At 38.5% G+C, this 21,120-nt stretch overlaps 2 protein-coding genes across 12 annotated transcripts in view; one reads left to right on the top strand and one right to left on the bottom strand.

Annotated features, from left to right (window-relative positions):
• The window catches only part of CEP85L (centrosomal protein 85 like), a 152,738-nt gene that overhangs the window by 48,365 nt on the left and 83,253 nt on the right, over window positions 1-21,120 (bottom strand). The window lies entirely within an intron of this gene.
• Window positions 1,313-17,776, top strand: PLN (phospholamban). Of its 7 annotated transcripts, none has more exons than XM_056342610.1 (3): window positions 1,313-2,002; window positions 7,176-7,211; window positions 9,856-10,162. In XM_056342610.1, exon 3 carries the CDS (start codon window positions 9,979-9,981, stop codon window positions 10,135-10,137), a length of 159 nt encoding a protein of 52 aa, XP_056198585.1. In that variant the 5' UTR covers window positions 1,313-2,002; window positions 7,176-7,211; window positions 9,856-9,978; the 3' UTR covers window positions 10,138-10,162. The 7 variants fall into 7 exon arrangements, 1 of the variants encoding a protein (XP_056198585.1); XR_008822481.1 differs by lacking the exon at window positions 9,856-10,162 and adding an exon at window positions 12,457-14,538 and having other exon boundaries at window positions 1,325-2,002; XR_008822480.1 differs by lacking the exon at window positions 9,856-10,162 and adding an exon at window positions 10,169-10,599 and having other exon boundaries at window positions 1,325-2,002.

Genomic DNA, 21,120 nt, shown 5'->3' with positions numbered 1-21,120 from the left:
CTATTACTGTGTCAGCAACTCACAAACAAAATCAGCATTCTTTTAAGGCATCCCACTTCTAATGAACTTCAAAATGATGGTTAGATCCAACTCACTAACAAAAGAACTGCTGAGACACTGGGCAGAGTAACTAAATAACATGATCATTTCACAGTGACTTGGTAAAAGGCAGGAACTGGCATCGCAGCTACTTCAGTGCTGGGTGTTCAACTTTAATAACAAAGTACAGAGGTGAATTTCAATAGTACAAGTTTCATATTACATGTTACAAAAAGCAAACAATGCAATGATAGCAGTACTTTTGCTGGATGAAAGCATGCAATAAAAACATGAAACTTCCCTCATTAAAAGGCCAAATACAGTCTGCTTGACTGTGAGAGATTTATAATGTTAATAATGCCATTACAAGTAAATTATGAAATGCTTCGCACTGGTAAAGAACTATTACTCCTCACTGTGGAGATAGTCAATTAACTTTCAACTGAAACATGTGACCCTAAATTTCCTGGTTTGGATATCAAAGGATAACAGAAAGCAGGCAGATGTACTATATTAAAACTGAATTGCTAACTTCAACTATGTTATAACCAATTTTGCAGAAGAGCTAAACCTTGTTTACAAAAATAAAAAGAGCTCAGTTTGAAACAAGGTGGCACATCCATCTCCAAGGTCTTATTGTCTCTGTCATCATTTATCACAGCAGGGCTTACAGAGGATGAAAAAAACAAACTAACCAAAAATCCCCCACCACGTGAGGTTTCCTGCTCAAAGCCAAGCACTAACCTATGCTAAATAATTACTGTCAAAACTGTATCTGTAAGTTCTCAGAGTTAGGCTGAGCTTCTATATTTTTGATTGCAATTTCCAAATCGGGAAAAAACACGCTGTCAGTTGCATCCACATACAAAGTCTGAAGCGGGACACTTGCACGCTGAATAGTGCAGTCCTTTCACATCCAGTAAATCCTCCGCTTCCCAGATGCACAAAACCTACCCTGCATGTGCACTGTGGTCTTATTTGTCATTTCCCAACACATGATAGTATATATAAGATAACCTACAAGCCAGCATTCAGCTCCTACTCCTATCCAAACAAACAGAACAAGTTCTCAAAAATCACTTGGATGGTTTCCAGCCATTAAAAGAGGGGGAGAAAAAGGGTGGGTGGGTGTCTTAAAGGAAAGGTAAATCACATTACATAGGAATGACAAGTTTGGAGATTAACATATATGATGAATTTTATTTGGAGGGGAAAAAATACTCTTCTAATCCACAAATTAACTTAAAAGGTTGGAAGAGACCTGAGATACTGAAAAATTACTTCAGTTCAAGCATTGTAAGAAAAAAGATATCAGGAAACACGTATCATACACTGTAAACTGAATGCCAGCTGTGTAACAGAATCATCAAAACTATATATACAGAAAGCGTAGTTTAAGAAATCCCTTGTAAAAAAGAAAATCATTGGAAGTCAAAAACCCGTATGAAATGTGATTCCCCATATTAGAGATTTAGGGGGGTTATGATGAAGAAACACCGCTGTAGCAAAAGGACCACATCCAAACCGGCTCCCTGAACAAATTCCCATTTAAGTTCTCGTTTAAGAAGGGCAAGGAGTAAGCAAGCAGCTTCCGTTGCTGCCCCACTGAAACATGCATTTCCCAGATTCCTTCATCCTGTGGCTGAGCAGGTGGTGTCCCTGGCACACAGCTGCCTTCACGAGAGGAAAGATGTTGCCCATTTTTAATACATTACTGCTGCGAGCAAGTTTAGAGGAGCAACTGACTGTGTCAGAAGGCTGAAATGGGACCAATCACATCTTCTGAGCTGCTGAATGACACCATGAGTCCTGCCTCTGAAACTTTTTGTTATTTTCTCCCCTCAACCTACTTCAATTGTTCCCACAACTTGGTCACAGACTCGGATAAGTTGCCAGAGATCTACAGACACTTCCCACAGCCTGGAGCAGGTTCCTCTGTGCTTCACTAACAGTCACACCATAGGTAAGGAACCTCTCTTTAATGCTTTTAATTGTTATAGCAAGGCACTGTAGCTGCTGTTTTCTACAAAAACTCCTCTACTCAAATTAACAGCTGCTTATAACTGTTTATCAAAAATATGGATACTGTAGACATTACAGCTCTGAGTCAAACATATAGCACTGTGGGGGACATGTTTTAGCAACAATAAAGGCAAGATTTTTACACATGCTCATGGGACACCAGCTGTCCTTGAGTATATGATTTATAGAGGTAGGTAAGACACTTTCACACAGTCTTCCTCAGACCTTCGTCTCTCCTTTTAAATTTAATGTATTTTGTTTGGATTTTTTGTTTTTGTTTGATTTTTAATACAAAATCCACAAAGAGTAATTCACTTGAGGTTTTGTAGAGACACTTTTGTTTCCCCAAAACTGCCTATCTACAGCCCAGTAAAGGTCTTTCTTTACCTTTTACCTCTTTCACCATTTAACTCAGAAAAGTATTTTTCTGATCCAACACATTGAGAGCACAAACTTTTTTTGTGTGTGTGTGTAGGATAAAAAATAGCCTTAATTAAAAAACTTAAGGGATTTATAGCAGTACCAGAACTAAAATTATATCACATTACTCAAATTGCAGTTCAAGCTGCAGAATTCATATCGCCTTTTTGCTGTGAATTCCTTTAAAGGTTTATGTTCTCCCACTGATTGTTATAACTGCCAAACTTGTTCTAGAATGCTTCTAATAACAGATAAAAATCTAGCCAGGATTTGTAACATCATGAACTGAATTTCAATGCATGAAGTAATCCATTTATTTTCCAACTAAAGGAAACACATATACACTGTACAACAAAATACAACCCCAGCTTTAAAAATCACTGCAAATAAAAAAAGTGCATCTCAAGCTGAAACATATCACAAAGAACATTTGAATATTTAAATATACAAATATTTTAAAAGGAATGCAATTCATTAATATGTAGGTCTCTAAGGAATTTCTTCTCCTCACAATCATGCTCCCTCTTCCATCAGTTCACACCTTGCTACTGATAACTACTTGAGATTCTAGTTTTAGAAAACACAGACTTGGTACAGAGCTTAATTTTGTCTGGCGTGTTTTCCCTGTTACCAAATAGACACACCTAATCCCTTTTCCTATTACTGACTGGTAGGCACCAGGTAAAAAAAAATACATGCAGGTGCTTGGTTTTGTGGTCAGCAGCCTTGTGCCAGTTTTGAATAGACAAGTACTGGAAGTGTTTGGACATCCCATTAATCCTAAGGCAAACAATGTCTTGCAAAGTTCTCTAGAAGCTGTTTCCAGTAGGCAGAAGCAACACTTCAGAGCTCCTAGTGCTTTCTAACCAATGCCTCTGACAAGCAAGAAGGTTGCAAAAGACAGACAAACAGATTTTTTTCGAGGCTAAAGTTAGGTTAAATGTATTTTCAAGTGAAGACAGGAGTCTGGGTTTGATCTGCCACACAGACAATCCTTCTCTCCTAACATAAACATTGCATACGTGCACCTTTAAAAATACAGAGTTTATGCATACACAAAGTGAACATACACACAGAAACTGCTGTAGATAGCTCTTTACTGCAATGCATCCACAGCTACTGCAGCTTAGACGACCATTCATCTGAATTCTCTCTGTCACAGAGTTAAGTAATTTAAAGTAGGTAACAGTATGGCTCAGCTGTTAATTTAAATCTAAAAATTTCACGCTGATAACATCCCATATTACAGACATCAGAACCATGATTAACAGCCAACAGTCATGACAGAAGCATGTGCTACATAACAGGTGTCAATGTTACAAATCAGATGTGAAATACTACATTTAATTTACAGCAAGTAACAATTTTCTGCTTTTTCTTTTTGCCACTCATTTGTCGAGAAAACAATGTTATTAGTATTTACAGAGATTCAGATTTATGTATACACCATGTCTATTTTTAAAAGTTGCATTTATTTCTTGTTCTCTGAAGATGTTAGGAATATAGCGCCTTCATTGTACAGTATGAAACTCACTAAAATCAGTTTGCAATCAGACAGCATAAAGGTGATTGTCACAGATTTTTTTTTCTGACTAGCAGCAAACAAAAATATATGGGATACAGCTGCACAGCTACAACAACATCTTTTTATTTGCATTAAGAATAACTGGATTTAGGCATAGAAAAGTGCCCCAACAGGAGAAACAAAAAAGCCCCACAAGAAATTAATGTCATGTTCCCTAAACTACAAGATACTTTAGATCTGGAAGACTGCTTTTGCTTTCCAGAGATTGGTACATGGCTTAACAGGACTTTCCTGTTATCAAGTTACTTCTCAGAAGCTGAATTTGCCTACTACATTGTTCTTTCAATCAATGCCATGTCATTGTCTCCCAAGCTGCTAAAAAGGTTAAAACCACAACTTGCAGCATCTCCTTCCACTTCAACCTTTTATACATGCTACGTGTGTTACAATTTTCACTTCAGTTCCAATTGTACATACCCCATTTCCTATTAATAAGTAATGACATATGAACTACGAGAACCTAAAACCCAACTTGAAACAAGGTGTTCGGTACTCGGTGAGTGCAGTGGAGAAAAGAGTTTGCCTCCTAAAAGTAAGTTACTATGTAAAAGGCAAATCATACAAACAGATGGGAAAAAGCATGTGGTTATTATATGTCTTATTTTGGTTAAGGGAACTGATGAGTATGAAGTATGAGCATGAAGGCACCTGCCCAAGATCCCACTACATGGTCCTGCACCACTTGCAGGGAATTTAACCCAGTTAAAAACTAGCCCAAAGAATTAGCTCCGAGGCTACTCTAATGGACCAGCACACAGATAAGTCCCAGTTATCCACAAAGTATGTGGATAACATCCAAAAACCAAAACGCCAAGCCTGGTGCGTTCAAATATTCATTAGTGTAATTTCCTGGTATCCACACCTTTCTCAGTCTCATGGACTTACAATACAGATAAAGGCTCTTAGTGTTCTAGAAGCAAGGTCACCACTGAAAACAAAGCTAGTCAAAAGGAAGATTGTAAGAAGAATAAATTAGTAAGAGGGAGAGGGGAAAAAATCTAAAGTGTGAGTTTTTCCCTATCCTTCCCCCAAACACATGAAAAATACTGACACCAGTACAAACCAGACTTTAGAACAAAAGGTAAAAAGAAGGATAAAATGAGCATGCTTTTCCTGTTACCAGCACTTCCCAAACTCTTGAGCTGAATTGTGGCTTCTTCCCCCATTCCAAGGAAATGTTTTTTGCATGTGATTGAAAAAATGGCATTAAATGTCACAAGATAGTGTCTAGCTCTCTTCAGTGACAATGCGCTCCAGTTGCAGTTTTCTCTTTCCCCTTGGACAATTCCTTGCTCTTTTTCCATACGCCCACTCTCTTCCTCTGCTCATTTTCTTCTTGTACTTTCCTTCCTCAATCCATCCTCTCCAGCACTAGTAGTGCAACTCTCAAGCCTAAAATCAGAATAAGCAACAGAATTCTGCACCTCTAGCATAGGTAAATACAAAATCCAGCTGCTGGGGTAAATCCTAGCAAGTCACCTCCATGCTATTTGTTTTTCTGCTAAAAGAACATGATTTAAAAATTATGACATACCTTTATAAATCACTTCGGTACTTGAAAATCTGTAAGCAACTTCTGGTTTATTGTCTGAAACTTTTTACTTACTGAACTAAAGTGATAGCAGTGAGACCCTCTAGAGGTCTTTAGAGTTGAATCAGATTGCTTCCTTCACTCCCTTTTCACCCCTCATCTTCCTCACACAAAAAAGGAGGTTTTTTAGACTCCAAGGTCTCACCTGCAGTTATTCCACACTGCCAGGGAGGAGGTATTTTACAGCAAGCTTCAAAACAAAGCAATGCAACTTGAGTAAGATATATACATTAACACAGGACAGCCAGCAAAGATGAAAAGCATGCTTACACATCAACTGCAGCTGCTGTGCACAGGCAGAATTTTAAAACTCTGCAGTGTCTTCTCCAGGGGTCGCACAATTCACAGACAGTGGTGACAGGGGTCCAGGGTCAATTCAACTCACAGCACTTAGTCCCGCATGCAGGGTTCTTTGCTTTGGCATGCTTTAAACTTACCTCCTCTGAACGTGCAGAGAATGTGTCTTCGTGCCTACGAGTATCATATTGTCCACACCAACAGCTACAGGAATTTCTTGGGCCAGGTAATTTTTAGTAACAGTTCTAAACACATATTACACCAAGGTTTACATAACTTGATGGTACTTTTTGCATCACTATGTTTATGGTTATTAAGACATTTATTTTCAGTGGATGAAACTGCATTACTGGGTTTTGGGGACATCTCATTGTAAAGATCTATGCAATAGACTGTTAAGCAATATCACTTTTTAAACAATGCCCCTTTAGGGCTTCACATGCTCATATGGGACAGCAACAAATCAAGTATTTCAAACCTCTTCTATTCCACTGATATCACTGCTGCATTTAGTAAACATATGACAGGAAACAGGCTGTGTCCAAAATTGCAGTGGCATTTCCAAAGGAGCCAAATTTATCCCATGTGACTCCAATGGAGTCAATGCAGTTGCACTAGCAACAAGTATAACCCACAGTTTTCACTTTGGTCACATACCTCCTGTCATTGTGAAGGACACCAAGGAACAAAGACAAAAATAACCTAATACAAATCAGGGAAACAGTCACATGACAGTGAAGAAGGACGCAATAATTGTGATTGGTGACTCATTCTAGGGCACCAGGTGTAGGGGATCCCCTACATAGTAAAATATGGGTTCAGCCACACGACCTGTTCCTGCAGATTTCCACTGTGCATAAGACAAGCCTTTCACATCCATTAACAACACTGGATTAAACAAAATAGCATAGCAGTGCAGCCAACAGTTTCTTTTGTGCAATACCCGAGTCTTGTCACACAAGAGTAACACCTTCTGAATTAAAAATAAAAGTCAAATATATGTTTGCCCTTTTGCTTCACTTTCAAGGTGTGTGCATGCATACTGTTCTTAACATTGACCTAAAACACAATCAAGGGACTAAACACCAGAGAACAGCTACTATCTGTGGCAATAATCAGCCTTCATTTCAGTATAATTATTTCTCAGGCTGTCCATTTTTACCTTGATAGCCACCCATGTGCAGCTACATTACTGAATCTGTCTCTTTATGCACACTTTAGGTGGGTGACAGCACCATGGAGGATTAAACAAGCAAGGTATGTGTTTATTAGTTGAAGCCACGAACTTGTAAAGACAAACCTTGTTAAAATACCGACACAGAATGTGCTTCTTTTGCCTACAAGAAAGCTTCTCCCACAGACAGGCTTAGTAGGTAAAACAACATGTAGATGTTTCAGAAATTTCCAAAAGTCATTTGAGCTTTGAGCTTTTAAACTAAGAAAACCAAGTTACTCTATTTTGACCTTTCCTCATCCCTTCTCTACACCATTTTATAGATGTAAAAGGTATACTTTTTAACTTCTACTACCTTCCTTTTTTTTTTAAAAAAAAAGATTCTTTTGTAATACTTCCATTCCAAAGGGAAGAGTACTTTTTTTTGCTTTTCCAGAGAGATCTCATCATCTTTCCTCACCTGTGTTGGCCTCATACCTGAAATGCCCAACCGGCTGGTACTGCTTTTTATGAAAGCACTTAAAGGGGCAAGGACCTGGGGCTTTAAGTCCTGCAAGTGAAACATACGCAGCAACACTGCGGTGCAGGTGCTAGCATGTGTGCAGTTACAGCTAACAGAGTACACCGAAACAGACTTCTTGTGCATACGTGCTGGTAAAAGCTCATGATCCAATCCTTCTGAGGGCACCAAGAAAAAACTGCACACAGAAAGAAGATAGGTATGTTGCCACAGCGGGTCACAGTCAGTGCAAAGACCACAGGTTGCACACATTCTGCATTAAAAAAATTAAAAAAAGTTGTGATGAAGTTATCCGCAGGAAATAACTGTTTTCTGTGCAGTCTCTGTCACATGAACAGGTTACACAAACTTTCCTGTACTAGCGTAAATCCATTAGTGGTTCATCTACCATGCCTTGTCTAGAAGAGAACAAACTGGCTAACGCACCCCAGCCTGTACCAGGCTGGGAGAATAAATGTGCCTTCAGCCAAGTCACTTGAGAATTCTTGTGAACGCCTTGCTTTCACTGCACTTAGAGCAGACAATGACCAGCAAAGAACTAAGCAGAATATACTTGGCAAGCTGCTTAAATAAATGAGAACAGGCACAGCATAAAGTCAAACAAAGCTGAAAAATTACAGTTACTATGAAAGTAAGTTCCTGGTGTATGTTTTGTTTGCAATAAAGTTAAGATCAATTATAGCTCAAAACATCATAACAATCTGAAGTTCAGTTTTAGGAGGAGATGTCATTACATGGAAACCTCCAAAAGTATTAGAATATCCGTGTGTAATGTGCTTTGTTTTGAAAGCCTTTTTAAATACCAACACTGCCACTAGCACTGGAAATGCACATAATTCTGCTCACACAACACCATTTGACTCTACAGCCTGACACGAAGGAACTTAAAAAAAAAAAGGGGGGGGAGGTGTGTGTCTGAAAGACACCTCTGTTTCATTTTAAGTTTTTTCCATTTTACCTACATCTAAAGACAAATTTGTGGACAACAAAGCATCTCCAATTCAGTCAGGATCATCATGCTATTTGGGCATGAGATACCTAAGCAATGGTTTTCCTTTATGTGGCATATATGAGTCGATAGAAGTTTCTTTTGTTGTGCCTGCCCCTCACCCCCCCCCCCCCAAAAAAAAAAAAAAAAAAAAAAAAGATTACAAGAGGCCTTCCATGAAAGATATGATCACAATATAAATTCATAAAACATTTAGGGGCACATGTAGCTTTAGGAACAAAGTTTGAGAGCTGCATACATCACCACCATGACCTTGAAAACCAAGTTTTTACATTGCAATAGCACCTACAGAACCCACTTCATTAAGAGGAATAAGCAAGCAAATATCAAAGGCCGCCTCTTGCCATGGAAAGTTTGTACAGCTGGGTTTTGCACTGCAACTACTTATTGGGAGTTTTAAGACAACTGACACCCTGTGCTTTCATCTGCCATTTAAAAGCAGGAAAACACACTTGAAATAAAACACTCACTTAAGAGACAGTTCTATACATGCTTCATTTTGTCCTTCACAGCAGTCCTCTGCCTTTACACCTACATTTAGTAACATGCTGTAATATATGTATTGAATATATATTTAGTCCTTACTCTGTTTTTTTCTGTTGAGAAATACACTACTGAATTTCCCTATAGCAGTGATGCATTAGAATTCTTATGGTGGTAATTAAAAGCTAACTTGGAATGGAAATGCTTCAGGAAAATTTCTTTTCCTCCCTTCCAGAATAAGGTACTGGTAAGTCAGATTATCTGTCCAGGTCAGTAATAGCCAGCAGTAATATCCAGATGACCTGGCTTAAAGGCTGTGACTCTAATCATATCATCAAGCTTTCACGTGTGCTTGAACAAATAAATGTGGGTGGGGTGTGTGTGGAAATCAGCCATGGCCTTTTCACAGACTGCAAAGGATAGAGAGATTAGGATCTGAAGCAATGATCTGGGTAAACCCCACATATCCACAATTTCCACTTCACAATTCCTCACCTCTGCTAAGAAGCAGGTGCTTGGTAGCCTTCAGGAGGAGAAGCACAACACAGCCCAAAGCTAAACTTGAAAAAAAATAAATTTAAATCCTGTTTAAAACTAAAATCACTGTCAAGGCAATCTATTTCAGGCTTTTTAGAACTTCAAAACAATCTCCATTTGCACCCATCAAAACACTTCACTTCTGCATTTCTAACTCTTCACTTTCCTGCTTTCCCAGCTCCACAAAGGCTGTCTAAAACAAAAAGAGAAGATAATAGGCACTTTGCGCTGTTCCTGACAACTTCTCTTCTTTCCTGCACTCCTAAAACCTCTGACTTGTGCCCTCTGCTTTCTTGCTGCCATGGAGAAGGTCCAACACATAACCCGCTCTGCTCTAAGAAGAGCCTCAACTATTGAGGTCAACCCACAAGCACGCCAAAGGCTCCAAGAGCTCTTTGTGAATTTCTGCCTGATTTTAATTTGTCTCTTGCTGATCTGTATCATTGTGATGCTCCTCTGAAGTTCCAGCACTTCTCTGCACTGTCCTCTAGGAAAGTCACTCCAGAGGGAAGAGAGACCTACACCCGCAACTCCTAATGCAAGGATCATCTCGCGAGAGGGGGTAGCACTTGGACTAGAACCATATGCCAACCATCGCACTACTCTCTTACTACCTGCTACATGTATTAAACACACACTTTATGCAGAACAGCCTTTAGAGCCTGTTGTTACAAAGCTGTGCATGACCTAATTTGTCTGTCTCAATCAAGAGATGGCTTTTCCAAATGGGGTGAAGTATGGGCTCTTCACGGAGTTAGTAAGTTCGCCAATGTTTTAGCTAGATCACACAAACAGCAACTTCACTTTTGGGGAGGCCTGAGTGTTCTGAGTTTTCTCCGAAAATCCTTAAGCCCTTGGAGGGTTTCCAAACTTGGCCCACATCTGCCCAAAGAAGAGCTACAGGCACAAAGCCCTCAACGTATCCTAGAAGGAAGCAGAGCAGCAATTTTCCTAGGTGCTGCATCTCTGCATTATCAGCTGAAGGCATTCAAATTGTTTTAGTGGGGTTTTTTAGGGAATATGAGAATAAACAAAAAATCTCTTCTAACTCGGAAAAAAACCCCTTATTTCATATGCTCTTCTCCCTGTTTAAGGGATCTTTGTTTTATATATATATATATACACACACAACTTTGATCTGAGAAAGAAAAAAAAAAGTCACTTCATTTACAGTAATTTTCACTAGATACATCCTTAGAGAATTAGGTTATACCTGGAAAGTTTTCTCCACTGTGTTTTGCAGAAAGAATTGGCACTACCACACTGGTATCAAAAATTTAATTTTCTATAGTTATTTAATTGACATGACAATTGGAACAACTCAGCAATAATATTTTGCTTCAGACTTTATTATAGCCTGCTGTAATTTATATAATAATTTCAGTAGTTTAGAACTACAGAAAACTTGGTACTTCCCCATATCACACAAGGTAGCTTGTATCTGATGTGCTAAAGAGAAAGGTCTAGGTCACCTTTACTGCTGTGATTAAAGAGTATCATACAAATACAAGTAACACCACCACCTTCAACTGCAAATACCTGTTAAGAGAACAAGCAAGGATCTTCTAAAATAAATGATGCATACTAAAATAAAATAAATTATAAATGATTATGCACAGGAGGGAAAGCATTGCAGAAATACCCTTTCAACATGTAAACCACGGTGTATACACATAAAAGATGAAGCATTTGTCAGTAACTAGACTGAGCAGTAGATTTCAAACCCTCCTACATGTTGCTGGTATTAATCTCAGTTCCTAGAAACATTATACAGTTTTCAAATTTAAAGACAGAGGTCAAACAGACATCCATTTTTTAACAGGCATCTTTCTATACCACTCTACGTAAACAGTCCCATTGATGACTACAGAAAATCAAAACAAGTTTAAGATAAACTTGTATTCTCCCTTTAAGACTTACTATTCCATGAGTAGAGGTTGACAATGAACAACTGCGAAGAAAGCTAAGAAATCTTTGGAAAAAAAACTCTATTTTATGGAATACAGGCAAGTCCAGTGGTGACATACTTGCTATCTGGCAAACAGATACGCTGAGATCAGACCTCTGAAATAAGGTTAATCACTACAGGAAATTAGCTAGCTACTGTATGAGTACTGGAGCAAGCACTGATGAGACTGGCAACACCCCTACGCCCCAGGCCACTCCTTTCAAGTTAGTGTATGAATATTACTGATTTTAAACTGTTGGTGTAAATCTCAATTTTCATTTCATGCATTCTGACGACTCTCACAAATGCATGAGATTCTAGTAAGTGCACTTTCCCTATTAATCCGTCTTCTTAAGGAAAGCCATGAACTCAGTGCAGTTCCGGGTGGGGTGGGTAGAATCTAAAGGTACTTTCTTCTCTTTTTAAAATCTGTATTTTTGTGATGGACAGGGTTTCCAGTTTTAGTTTGCTTTGGAGGTGTTTCAAGAGACTTCAATTGGAAATACACAATAGTTTTACAGTACTGAAAAAAACCTGCCTATAGAAAAAAAATATGTTAAAATATCAGCACATACATTCTGAGGATATTGGAATTACAGGTTTCACAAGTCAGTAATATATAGAAGTCAAAATAAAGCGCTGCTAAAAAAATAACGCCCCCACCCCCCTCATAAAAACAAACCCACCACTTTCCTCCTATGTACCTCCCATTATTTATTAAAAACAAACAAACAAGAACAAAACCGAAGTATAAATAAACTGGAAGCTCTACTGCTATTTTACAGCAATGTAGACAAATTTTATTTACTGTATAGTTTATTTCTGTCTTAGGATTCTGCTGATCAGAAAGTATACCACCATCTTCTTTATCACTTAATGTCAACTGAACACGGAGATTAAAAAAACCTCCAAAAAACAACACTTTTGTACATAGTACAATCTCCTTTGTATACTTATATGGGCTTTAAAATTAGCATCTATTGTATTGTTATTTATTAAAACGACTGCTTGAATATATGTGTTAAATATATACTAAAAAAAGTATCAAGAAGTTCAGTCCTTTTATGAGCAGTAATAAAAATTCCAAACACAGCATGTAGCTTGGATTAAGTTTTCATTTCTCTGTTCCACTCCACCCAAGGCTACATCTTTTTGCTCAATTCATCTTACACACTGATAGTGAATAAAGACAGCTAAACAGGCAAAAATCTGGTATTACTTTTCCTCCAAAAAACAAGTGACAAACTTCTATGGCAATTTTACACTAGGAAAGAGCTGAATGAAGCAGCAGCATATGCTGATTTTAAAGATGTGCCTCCTCAGCCAGCTCTTCAGTAAAAACTGATGTATGTACCTATTTTTCTCTAGATGAAGACATGACTGGTTTCAGAATTGAAATTTTGCTCTGATCAAGACTAGTCAGTAAGGCATTTTAGAGGGCAGCAAGTACATGCATGCCTTTATTAACTTTTCTGCATCAATTTAGCAACAACTGCCCTTCCTAGCAGAATTGAACTACTCTGTGGAAAGACAAGTGTAAAATAGGCCTAAACAATTTTTTTCACAAAACATGTACAAAATATTTGGTGCCCCCCCCGCCCAAGGATTTATCTGTAAGTTTTACTACAACTACACACAAAACAATAATGTCAAACACACACTTATGCCAAAATGTGCCTTTACCTGTATCCTCTCTGCCAAAATCAGAGCAATGAACACATTCGTTGAGAGAGTATTCTTTTTCATATCTGAGAGCATATTAATATACTATAGATTACAGTCCAGATACCTGTATTTTTACAGCTATTAATAGATAGCAACTGACAGAACACAATTAGAAAATATTTGTGAAGTCCTACAAGATCCATAGGTATCTTATTTAACAAATGTAGTCCTTTTCGCTTTGACCTAGATGTTAAAAACTGGATGGAGGGTGGGGAAATCTGTTTTGGTTGTGGAAGGAGACCAGCAAACACCTGTTGTTCATTGCAAGGCTTAAAACCGCCACATTTATATGGATACCTTTAAAAACTGATGCTCATCACAGTAAAAACCCTGGTAATTTCAATCAGTTAAAACAGACCCTTAGATTTCTTGTAGTATCTAACAGTTCAGTCAAACCGATTGCTTCATAAGCCCGTTTTGTTGGTTTGGGGTTTTTTTGGGGGGTGTTGTTTGGTTTTTTGTTTTTATTTTGATGGGTTTTTTAAGATAAAAAAATGCCAAAATTTCCATTTTTATATAAAACTATAAAACACTGCCCTCTTGTGATCTTCCATGAAAACTTAACTGGTTATTAAAAGGAAGTTTTGGCAACATTTCACTGTTAGGGCATTTATGTATTTTTTTAATAGATATAAAACACAATTGGTAAGTTATTAATACTACCTTAAAATAAGGTATTGCATATGTGCTATTAAAAGCACTAAGGATACATCCTCTGCCAGCCCAATCTTGATTCTTAATAAGGCATTTGCAAAGCAGCAATGAATCCTACACAGCACACTGCTGGCAAAATGCTACCTACCGCACTGCACCATGCCAAACCCTAGAAGGGTAGAAAATACTACATTCTGCCCAGACGTCAGTTTTCTCTTTTTTTGCACCTACTTCAAGAGTAAATTTTCAACAGTCTATTGCTGAAACAGACTAAGTCTTGAGAATAGCCATGCTTTTGAAAAATCAAACAAAGCCTGAAAGGTACCATACCAATTTTAAAAAGTAAATAAACAAAAGAGCCAAACTATAAAATTCAAGTCCCTTTTCCATTATTCAGTTCTTCAGTTGTGAAATGAGAGCTATCATTAATTATTTAAAAGGTACTTGGAAAAATAAGACTTGTAGGAGCATTCAGATTCCTTTTCTGGGGGGTGGGGTGGTACAGGGAACAAGTAGTTACTGTAAACTTTTTTTCTTAAGCAGCAGAAACTAAAAACAGGTGAACAGCTGAGGACACAAGGAAGTTCATGTGAATCTACACTGCTTGCTACTGAAGGAGCACCCCAGAGCTACAATAAACAGTGTGCTGTGAGCACAAGAGGGCAGACTCATGCACGCTATGGATCTTGCTAACAACAGAGGTCTCAACCTGCTACTCAATTTTCTGCTTATTGTCTTGGTTCTGGTGCTTGCATTTATCCTTGTGAAGCTGATGTGAACCTCTGTGAGGCTCTGCTTCCTTCTCAAATCTTGTTTTGAGGGTTTTGTAATTATCATGTAGACACTTCAAACAATATGAATACACAAAGGCTGCAGAGACTAAAATATCTGCAAAGTGTTCATATACCTTTATTATCAGAAAGCAATACTTAAAAGCTGTGCACAATTATCAATTTGCCACTGAGTAAAGAAAGTATTTAGAGCCTTGCTGAGTACCTGAAGAAATCCAGGTATGCGTCAGAAGTTACTGTAGTTTTCTCACTGTTACAGCTGACTTGTGTTTAAAAATCTACAAAAGATTTGCAACATTCACGGAACGTAATTTCTACAAAAGGGAACAGCAGAAATCAAAATTTTAAAATGGGATTTCTCTAAAACATGTACTTCATGGGAAATGACATGGACACAGCAAGAAAGCAGAACAAAACTCGGTTGACAGCACGCATCAAATTACCTGTGGAGAGCAAAAGCACAGATGCTGTAGAGATGGAAACAAGGATAGCCATGAAAAGCAGCCTGCAGCAGCTGAAATGGGGATAGGTTTATATATGAAAACATAACCATTAGTTATACCTTTTTTGACCATCTACAGTTTACAGCAACATCTTAAAAGCCAGAAGCCATTAGTGTTATCCAGCAGTATCAAAAGAAGCAGCTGTCAAAACTGAAAACCCAACCACCATTAGCCAGGGTTACTGCAATTTTACCTAGGAAGCCCTGAACACTGACACATACACCAGCAGCAGGTGCATCTGCACAACCGCAAGAAGCGTGCTACAGCCTCAGTAAGCTGGATTTACCACTTACGCACAGGTCAAGTGTGCAGCACGGGAGCCCTCAAGCTGTATTTGCCGTACCACTTGCTACTCGCCACTGCAATCATGCAGTCCATAGTCTGTCCTCACTTTAAGCATGCAACCCGAGCTTCTTACAGGACCTTCTTCGACGGCCTTTTACAGGATGATATACTTTCCCCACAGGTCCCTGGGAAGAACAGTAACCAAGAAGAGCTCGCTTCTGCTAGAAGTTTTTGCCCAGAAGGTAGCTCTACGTACCTGAGAGATGCTGGGAAAGAAGGCGGCCAGAAGTAGATTTCATACATTACACTGGGGCCAAACAGCCTACTCCTAGCATCTCTCTTTCCCCAAGTACAACGTGGGAACAAAGTGCACCAACATATATGCATTGTACAGTAAACTTAATGCTATACATACACCTACTAATAGTCTTTAGCACACATGCAAAAGAGGCAGATGTTGCTTACGGGGTGGGGGAAGTGCCAGCTTCCAGCTTTGTCTTGCCAACAGTACATCCCTCCTTCAGCACATATACTGTGATCCAGCACTTCCTACATGTGCTGAGTATATTACAGAGTGACCTACTCATGTTCACACTCAGGATTTCCAGATGATTACTGTTGTCTGGAAGATACTGATCTAAACTGGATCTACAAAAAGACTTTCCACAGGAAAAGGCAGTACGTCTAGGAAAACAAAGTTTATGCGAGTCCTGCCATTAACAGGCATCAGCCTTCCACTCTGTGCTACCTGCCCCAAAGCCCAGGCAGAGTTAGTGTGCTGGTTTTGGCTGGGAAAGAGGCAATTTTCTTCAGCTACTATGAAGAAAATTAACTCCATCCCAGCCAAAGCCAGCACAATTAGCTAGGGCAGCACAGATAGTTAAAATGAAAGCTTTTCTCTCATCTGCTTTAAAATATGTGCAATAAACATCTAAAATAGCTTCTGCAAACTACATATCTCTAACTTTATGTTGATATAGTCATATCAATTCCTGTCTGCATTTAAAGCAGAAAACGTTGCACAGCCACATTACTGTATCTTAAAAAAATAATCTGTAAATGTATATACAAGGGACATACGCTGTAACAGCTATGTAGTTGTATATTAATTAGGAGGATTTCTGCTGAGTGTTCACAAAGATGGCCCGAAGCATATCAAAACCACAGAAACTAACTAATATGAAGGCCACTCTAGTCTAAAGAAGAGTAAAAATGTCTTTCCCAACCAAATGACTATTCACCAATACACCGCTCGGGACTGTACAAAGCTTATGGTCTGTATGCTCTTCTGTATATTCTAAACTTTCCCTATCTTAGGGAAACCACTGTGACAGTTTAATAGCTAGAATTAGATAAATGAGTTAGCCCCGACCAAAAATAAAAATTACAAATTCCTTTTGAATAAAATGAGAACAATTATTCTACTGCCACCAATCACATATCTCCAGACTCAAAATCATGTAAAAAAGCAGCCTCTAAGAAACTCTGCCATTGGCATGTAGAAACAAACTCGAGAAACAACCCCAGCAGCCTCCTCTCAGCCAGCAATGAAAATTACAGAATCTTCAACAAATGTTGAAATACGCTGCTGAAATGGAAACATGCATTTTCCTGAGATGACATACAAAATTGGCAAGTTTACCAGTTAACCAAAGCCAAGACTCTTTTTGCAGTCAAGCATGGTCCAAGTTTGGTTTCCCATCATCTGCTAGCACTTACTCCAGACTGAGCCCACATATGCACTAGTAACAAACACAATACCAGTTGTTGGACTACTAACTTCACAGCAAAAGGAACAGAACATAAAAGCTTAAGTGTGACTCACAGTGAAAGAGCTCACTCTACTAACTAAAGGTAGTAATTCTTCATGTTAAAAAATTGTATCTTGTGAAAAGTATGGTTTCATCAAAGCATGACACAGGAAAAATGTTAGTATCAATAATTTTGGGTCCTGGAAGACCAGATAACTAAAAGAAAAACTAGCTTTGCATTGATGTTCAAGAATAAAGTTTTCTGTGATGACAATACTGTTTGAAGAATGTTATAAATTTTTCTTTCGATTGAAGTTTTACAACTTTTGTTTACCAATGTTTAGGTATGTATGCAGTTTAATTCCTTCCTTCTGTGTTTGGAAATTAAGATTGTTCTAATATCTCTAAATTTCTCAATGCATTAAAAATTAACTTTTATATATACGGTATGATCAATGCAGTTTTCCTCATTTAAAAAAACAGAAGACAAAGAACAGTAAACCAGATACATTAAAGGAAAAAGATGCACTTCAGCGGTGCCCATCTATTATCTCTGCTATATTCTGATACAAGTTCATGATGAAATCATGCAGGTGTCACATACACTGGAAAAAACAGAGATTCATCCTGTGATGCTTACAACATTGTACACAGCTAATAAGCAGATATGTGATCTTCTGAAACCTTCCTTCTTATTCCACCACCCACAATTTTAAAGGCATGCTTTCATTTTAAACCTGATCTCTAGACTAGCACACAGTATGTACCTAGATGCATTCAGATAATAGGATCAGGCTTTAAGAAATGCCTTTACATGAAAACATAGCCTTTTATTGCAGACTTGTATGGCCAGATTTGTATGGCCTCCCAGTTCAGCAAGCAGAAACTGCTGCTGTGTATTGTAAGCACTTTTCCCCTTCACACAGACCTGATCGCAGACTTCCTTACTTTAAGGGTTTTAAAAAGAAAAAAAGAAAAAAAAATAATAAAGACTATTACAATGATAATGTCTGCTGAAAGATCAGCTGTACATTGGAAACAATTAAGTGATGGTGCAATATAAATTCTGCATGGAGATTATTTTCATTGAAGCACTGTTAAAAATCTGTTCACTGGAAATGCATAGACTGTTTGTCTTCAAAAAGCATACGTGTTAAACAGTACACATTAGCTAGAGAAGAGAATTGTCATATACAACTCCATGATATTACACAATAATCATCGACCGGATCCACCTTGGAGATTTATTTCCATAACGTACAAACATCACACCCACTGCTAAACCTTCTCTGCACCTTCTCTGAAGAGGTGTTCTGTTGATCCACAGTATCTTTTCTGCAGTTGCAAATCTGACCATGTCCTGAAAGAGAATCTCAACTTAGCTGTAGGTTTTCTACTCTGAGCTTCCCTTACAACGTACCATAAATATTTCGTTTTAAAAACTACAGTTTACAGTTATAGGATTTTTAATTCAGGAAGCAAAGTGTAACAAAAGAACAACACGTAGATGCCGAGTTCAGTCAAATTCAGACTATTAAGAAAGCAGAGAATCTTAATTTCAAGAGTAATTAACCTCAGAACAGTTTTTAAGGGCTGCAATACACTCTCTTTTACAGTAAACTTAAATTCAAAGCTTATCTGATTTTATAAAAATAAACTCTTAATTCAGATTTTTGTGGGGGTAAGCTGTCTATATCAGTCTACATCAGGGCATAAGAATTTATCTGTAGACTGTATTAAGTCCAACAGCTATTCCTGAACCATCAGTCCTCAAAATCAACTCAGAAAATTGTCAGAGTTTATTCATACTTCATTCGTGATGGCTGCCCTCTATAGTGTCTCCTCCTACCAGCCTACCTTAAAGGTACACAAAGCCAACCTAGATTGTCAGTTAGAAGCAAAGTTCATTTTGTTTTCTGTTCATGGCAATGGTAGCTTTCAAGTGAAGTGATGACAAACTGTACATTTTTCAGTCCTGTAAAAACCACTGCATTCCCATCAGCATACATACATATTAAAAGCAAAAAGGTAAAAATAATCCCCACTAAGAGGAAAAGAAAAGTTTTAAAAGTTTCTATAAAGGTGTGGCATTTTCCACTTTTATAAATCAACTTCTTCTAGCAAAATCTTATGCATTCTGCTCTCTTTCTTTCCTATGTATATATATTCCACTCAGGATTGTAGTTTTCTTGGTTTCTCAGAAATAATAGTGTATCAGTTCCCAGGTGCATAGATGGTGATCTTTGGGGGAAAAAAACCCTCAAAACCCATAGCACAAGTTTGCTGAGGTTTCTTGAAGAAACAAGTGTCAAGACAGGAAGAATCATTCTCCTTTCTTCACCTCTTCTGGCATCCCTCCTCCTTACAACTGTAACCTCTGGCAAAAAGATAGGGCTGGCAGGCAGGGCCAGCAGAGCCCGAAGTAAGAGCCCGAAGGCTCACTGCACCTGCATGTGCTTTAACTTTCTCTTTCTCCAGGTCCTATTTCACAATCACATCTTCTTACTTGTGGCAATGTAAGAGATCACATTTCAAGGTCCATCAGCACAACTCCGAATCATACCAATGGAAGTGCTTGGTAAGGTTACCAGGCACCTCCTCCACACCCCTTTGTGCCCCCAGTTACTGTCAGGCTCCCTGCGGCCCCCCAGGGCAAGCAGAGCAAAGGCCACAGCTTCAAGGACTTCCCCTGTTTGCCAGGACTGACCACACAGATGACGGAATGAATCACAGCTTCCCAAGCCAGGGGCTACATGGATCCTGTAACATATATATTTTTACATCTGTATCAGTATTGATAACAAGAGCAAGAAAACAAAGTTTTAGGCAAAACTTTATCCTATAATCTTACAACCTCAAAAGCCTGAGAAGGTGCAGCACCATTTCACGATTTCAGCCAAAAAGATAAACAATGCCCGTGCTCCGCCTGTTGGCTCTCCTCAAAACACAGCTCGCATCCCTGCCGGCAGGAACGGAAGCGTTTGGATAACCACATAACGCATGTAAGGTTTAATCTGTTTCAAACGTGAAACTTAATCTTCGTACAAAAAGGAGACACTGTATTTCATCACAATCCGAGTCAGAAAGCATCTGTGAGGTGTGCAAAAAGCTGGGAGTTGTTTTGACCTAAACTGAGAGTTTCTAAAACACCCAACCTAAACAAAGTGTTGTGAAAGGTATGTAAAAGATGAAGAGACATACACCTAAATGAAGAAGAATAAAGCTTGCTCTCAATATATATTTGTATCCAAGAAAAGAACCACCAGGCACAGTAACCTGCACACAAACCTCAGAGACAGCACTGCTGACAGCTGCAGCCAGCTACACATCTCAGGTGTTTGGGAAGACATGAATGAATGGATGGAGTGAGCATCTCCACATTTCCTTGCTGTCGCTTCCCAAACCCCTCATGTGCTCCTTGACACCACTAGTAACTGCCGGCTGCCAAAAGCCCTGCTGGCAGTGCCCCCAACCCAGCCTCAGTAGCAAGCCAGTTGCTGTCACTTTGACTCCAAGAGGACCCTATCAGTCCCTGCTCTCTACCTGGGTAATTTCTCGAATTCAAAAATCTTCAGAGCACTTAGAGAAAGATGAAGGTTTCTGTAGTAATAAGGATAGTAAAGGGTGGCTACCTGGAACAACATCAGGTTCTTAAAGACACCCTTAAGGGTTACTGTTACTTTGGCCATATTAATTGGCTTAAATTTTTTTAAGTTAAAAAATCCAGATCACCATTAATAGCAAAACTAGGATCTTGAGAACATCTAAACTTTTCAGTCTTTCCTT

Source organism: Falco biarmicus, chromosome 6 (genome assembly GCF_023638135.1).
Source record: "Falco biarmicus isolate bFalBia1 chromosome 6, bFalBia1.pri, whole genome shotgun sequence".
NCBI classification, from domain to species: Eukaryota; Metazoa; Chordata; class Aves; order Falconiformes; family Falconidae; genus Falco; species Falco biarmicus.
This window is presented reverse-complemented; position numbering and strand designations above follow the sequence as displayed.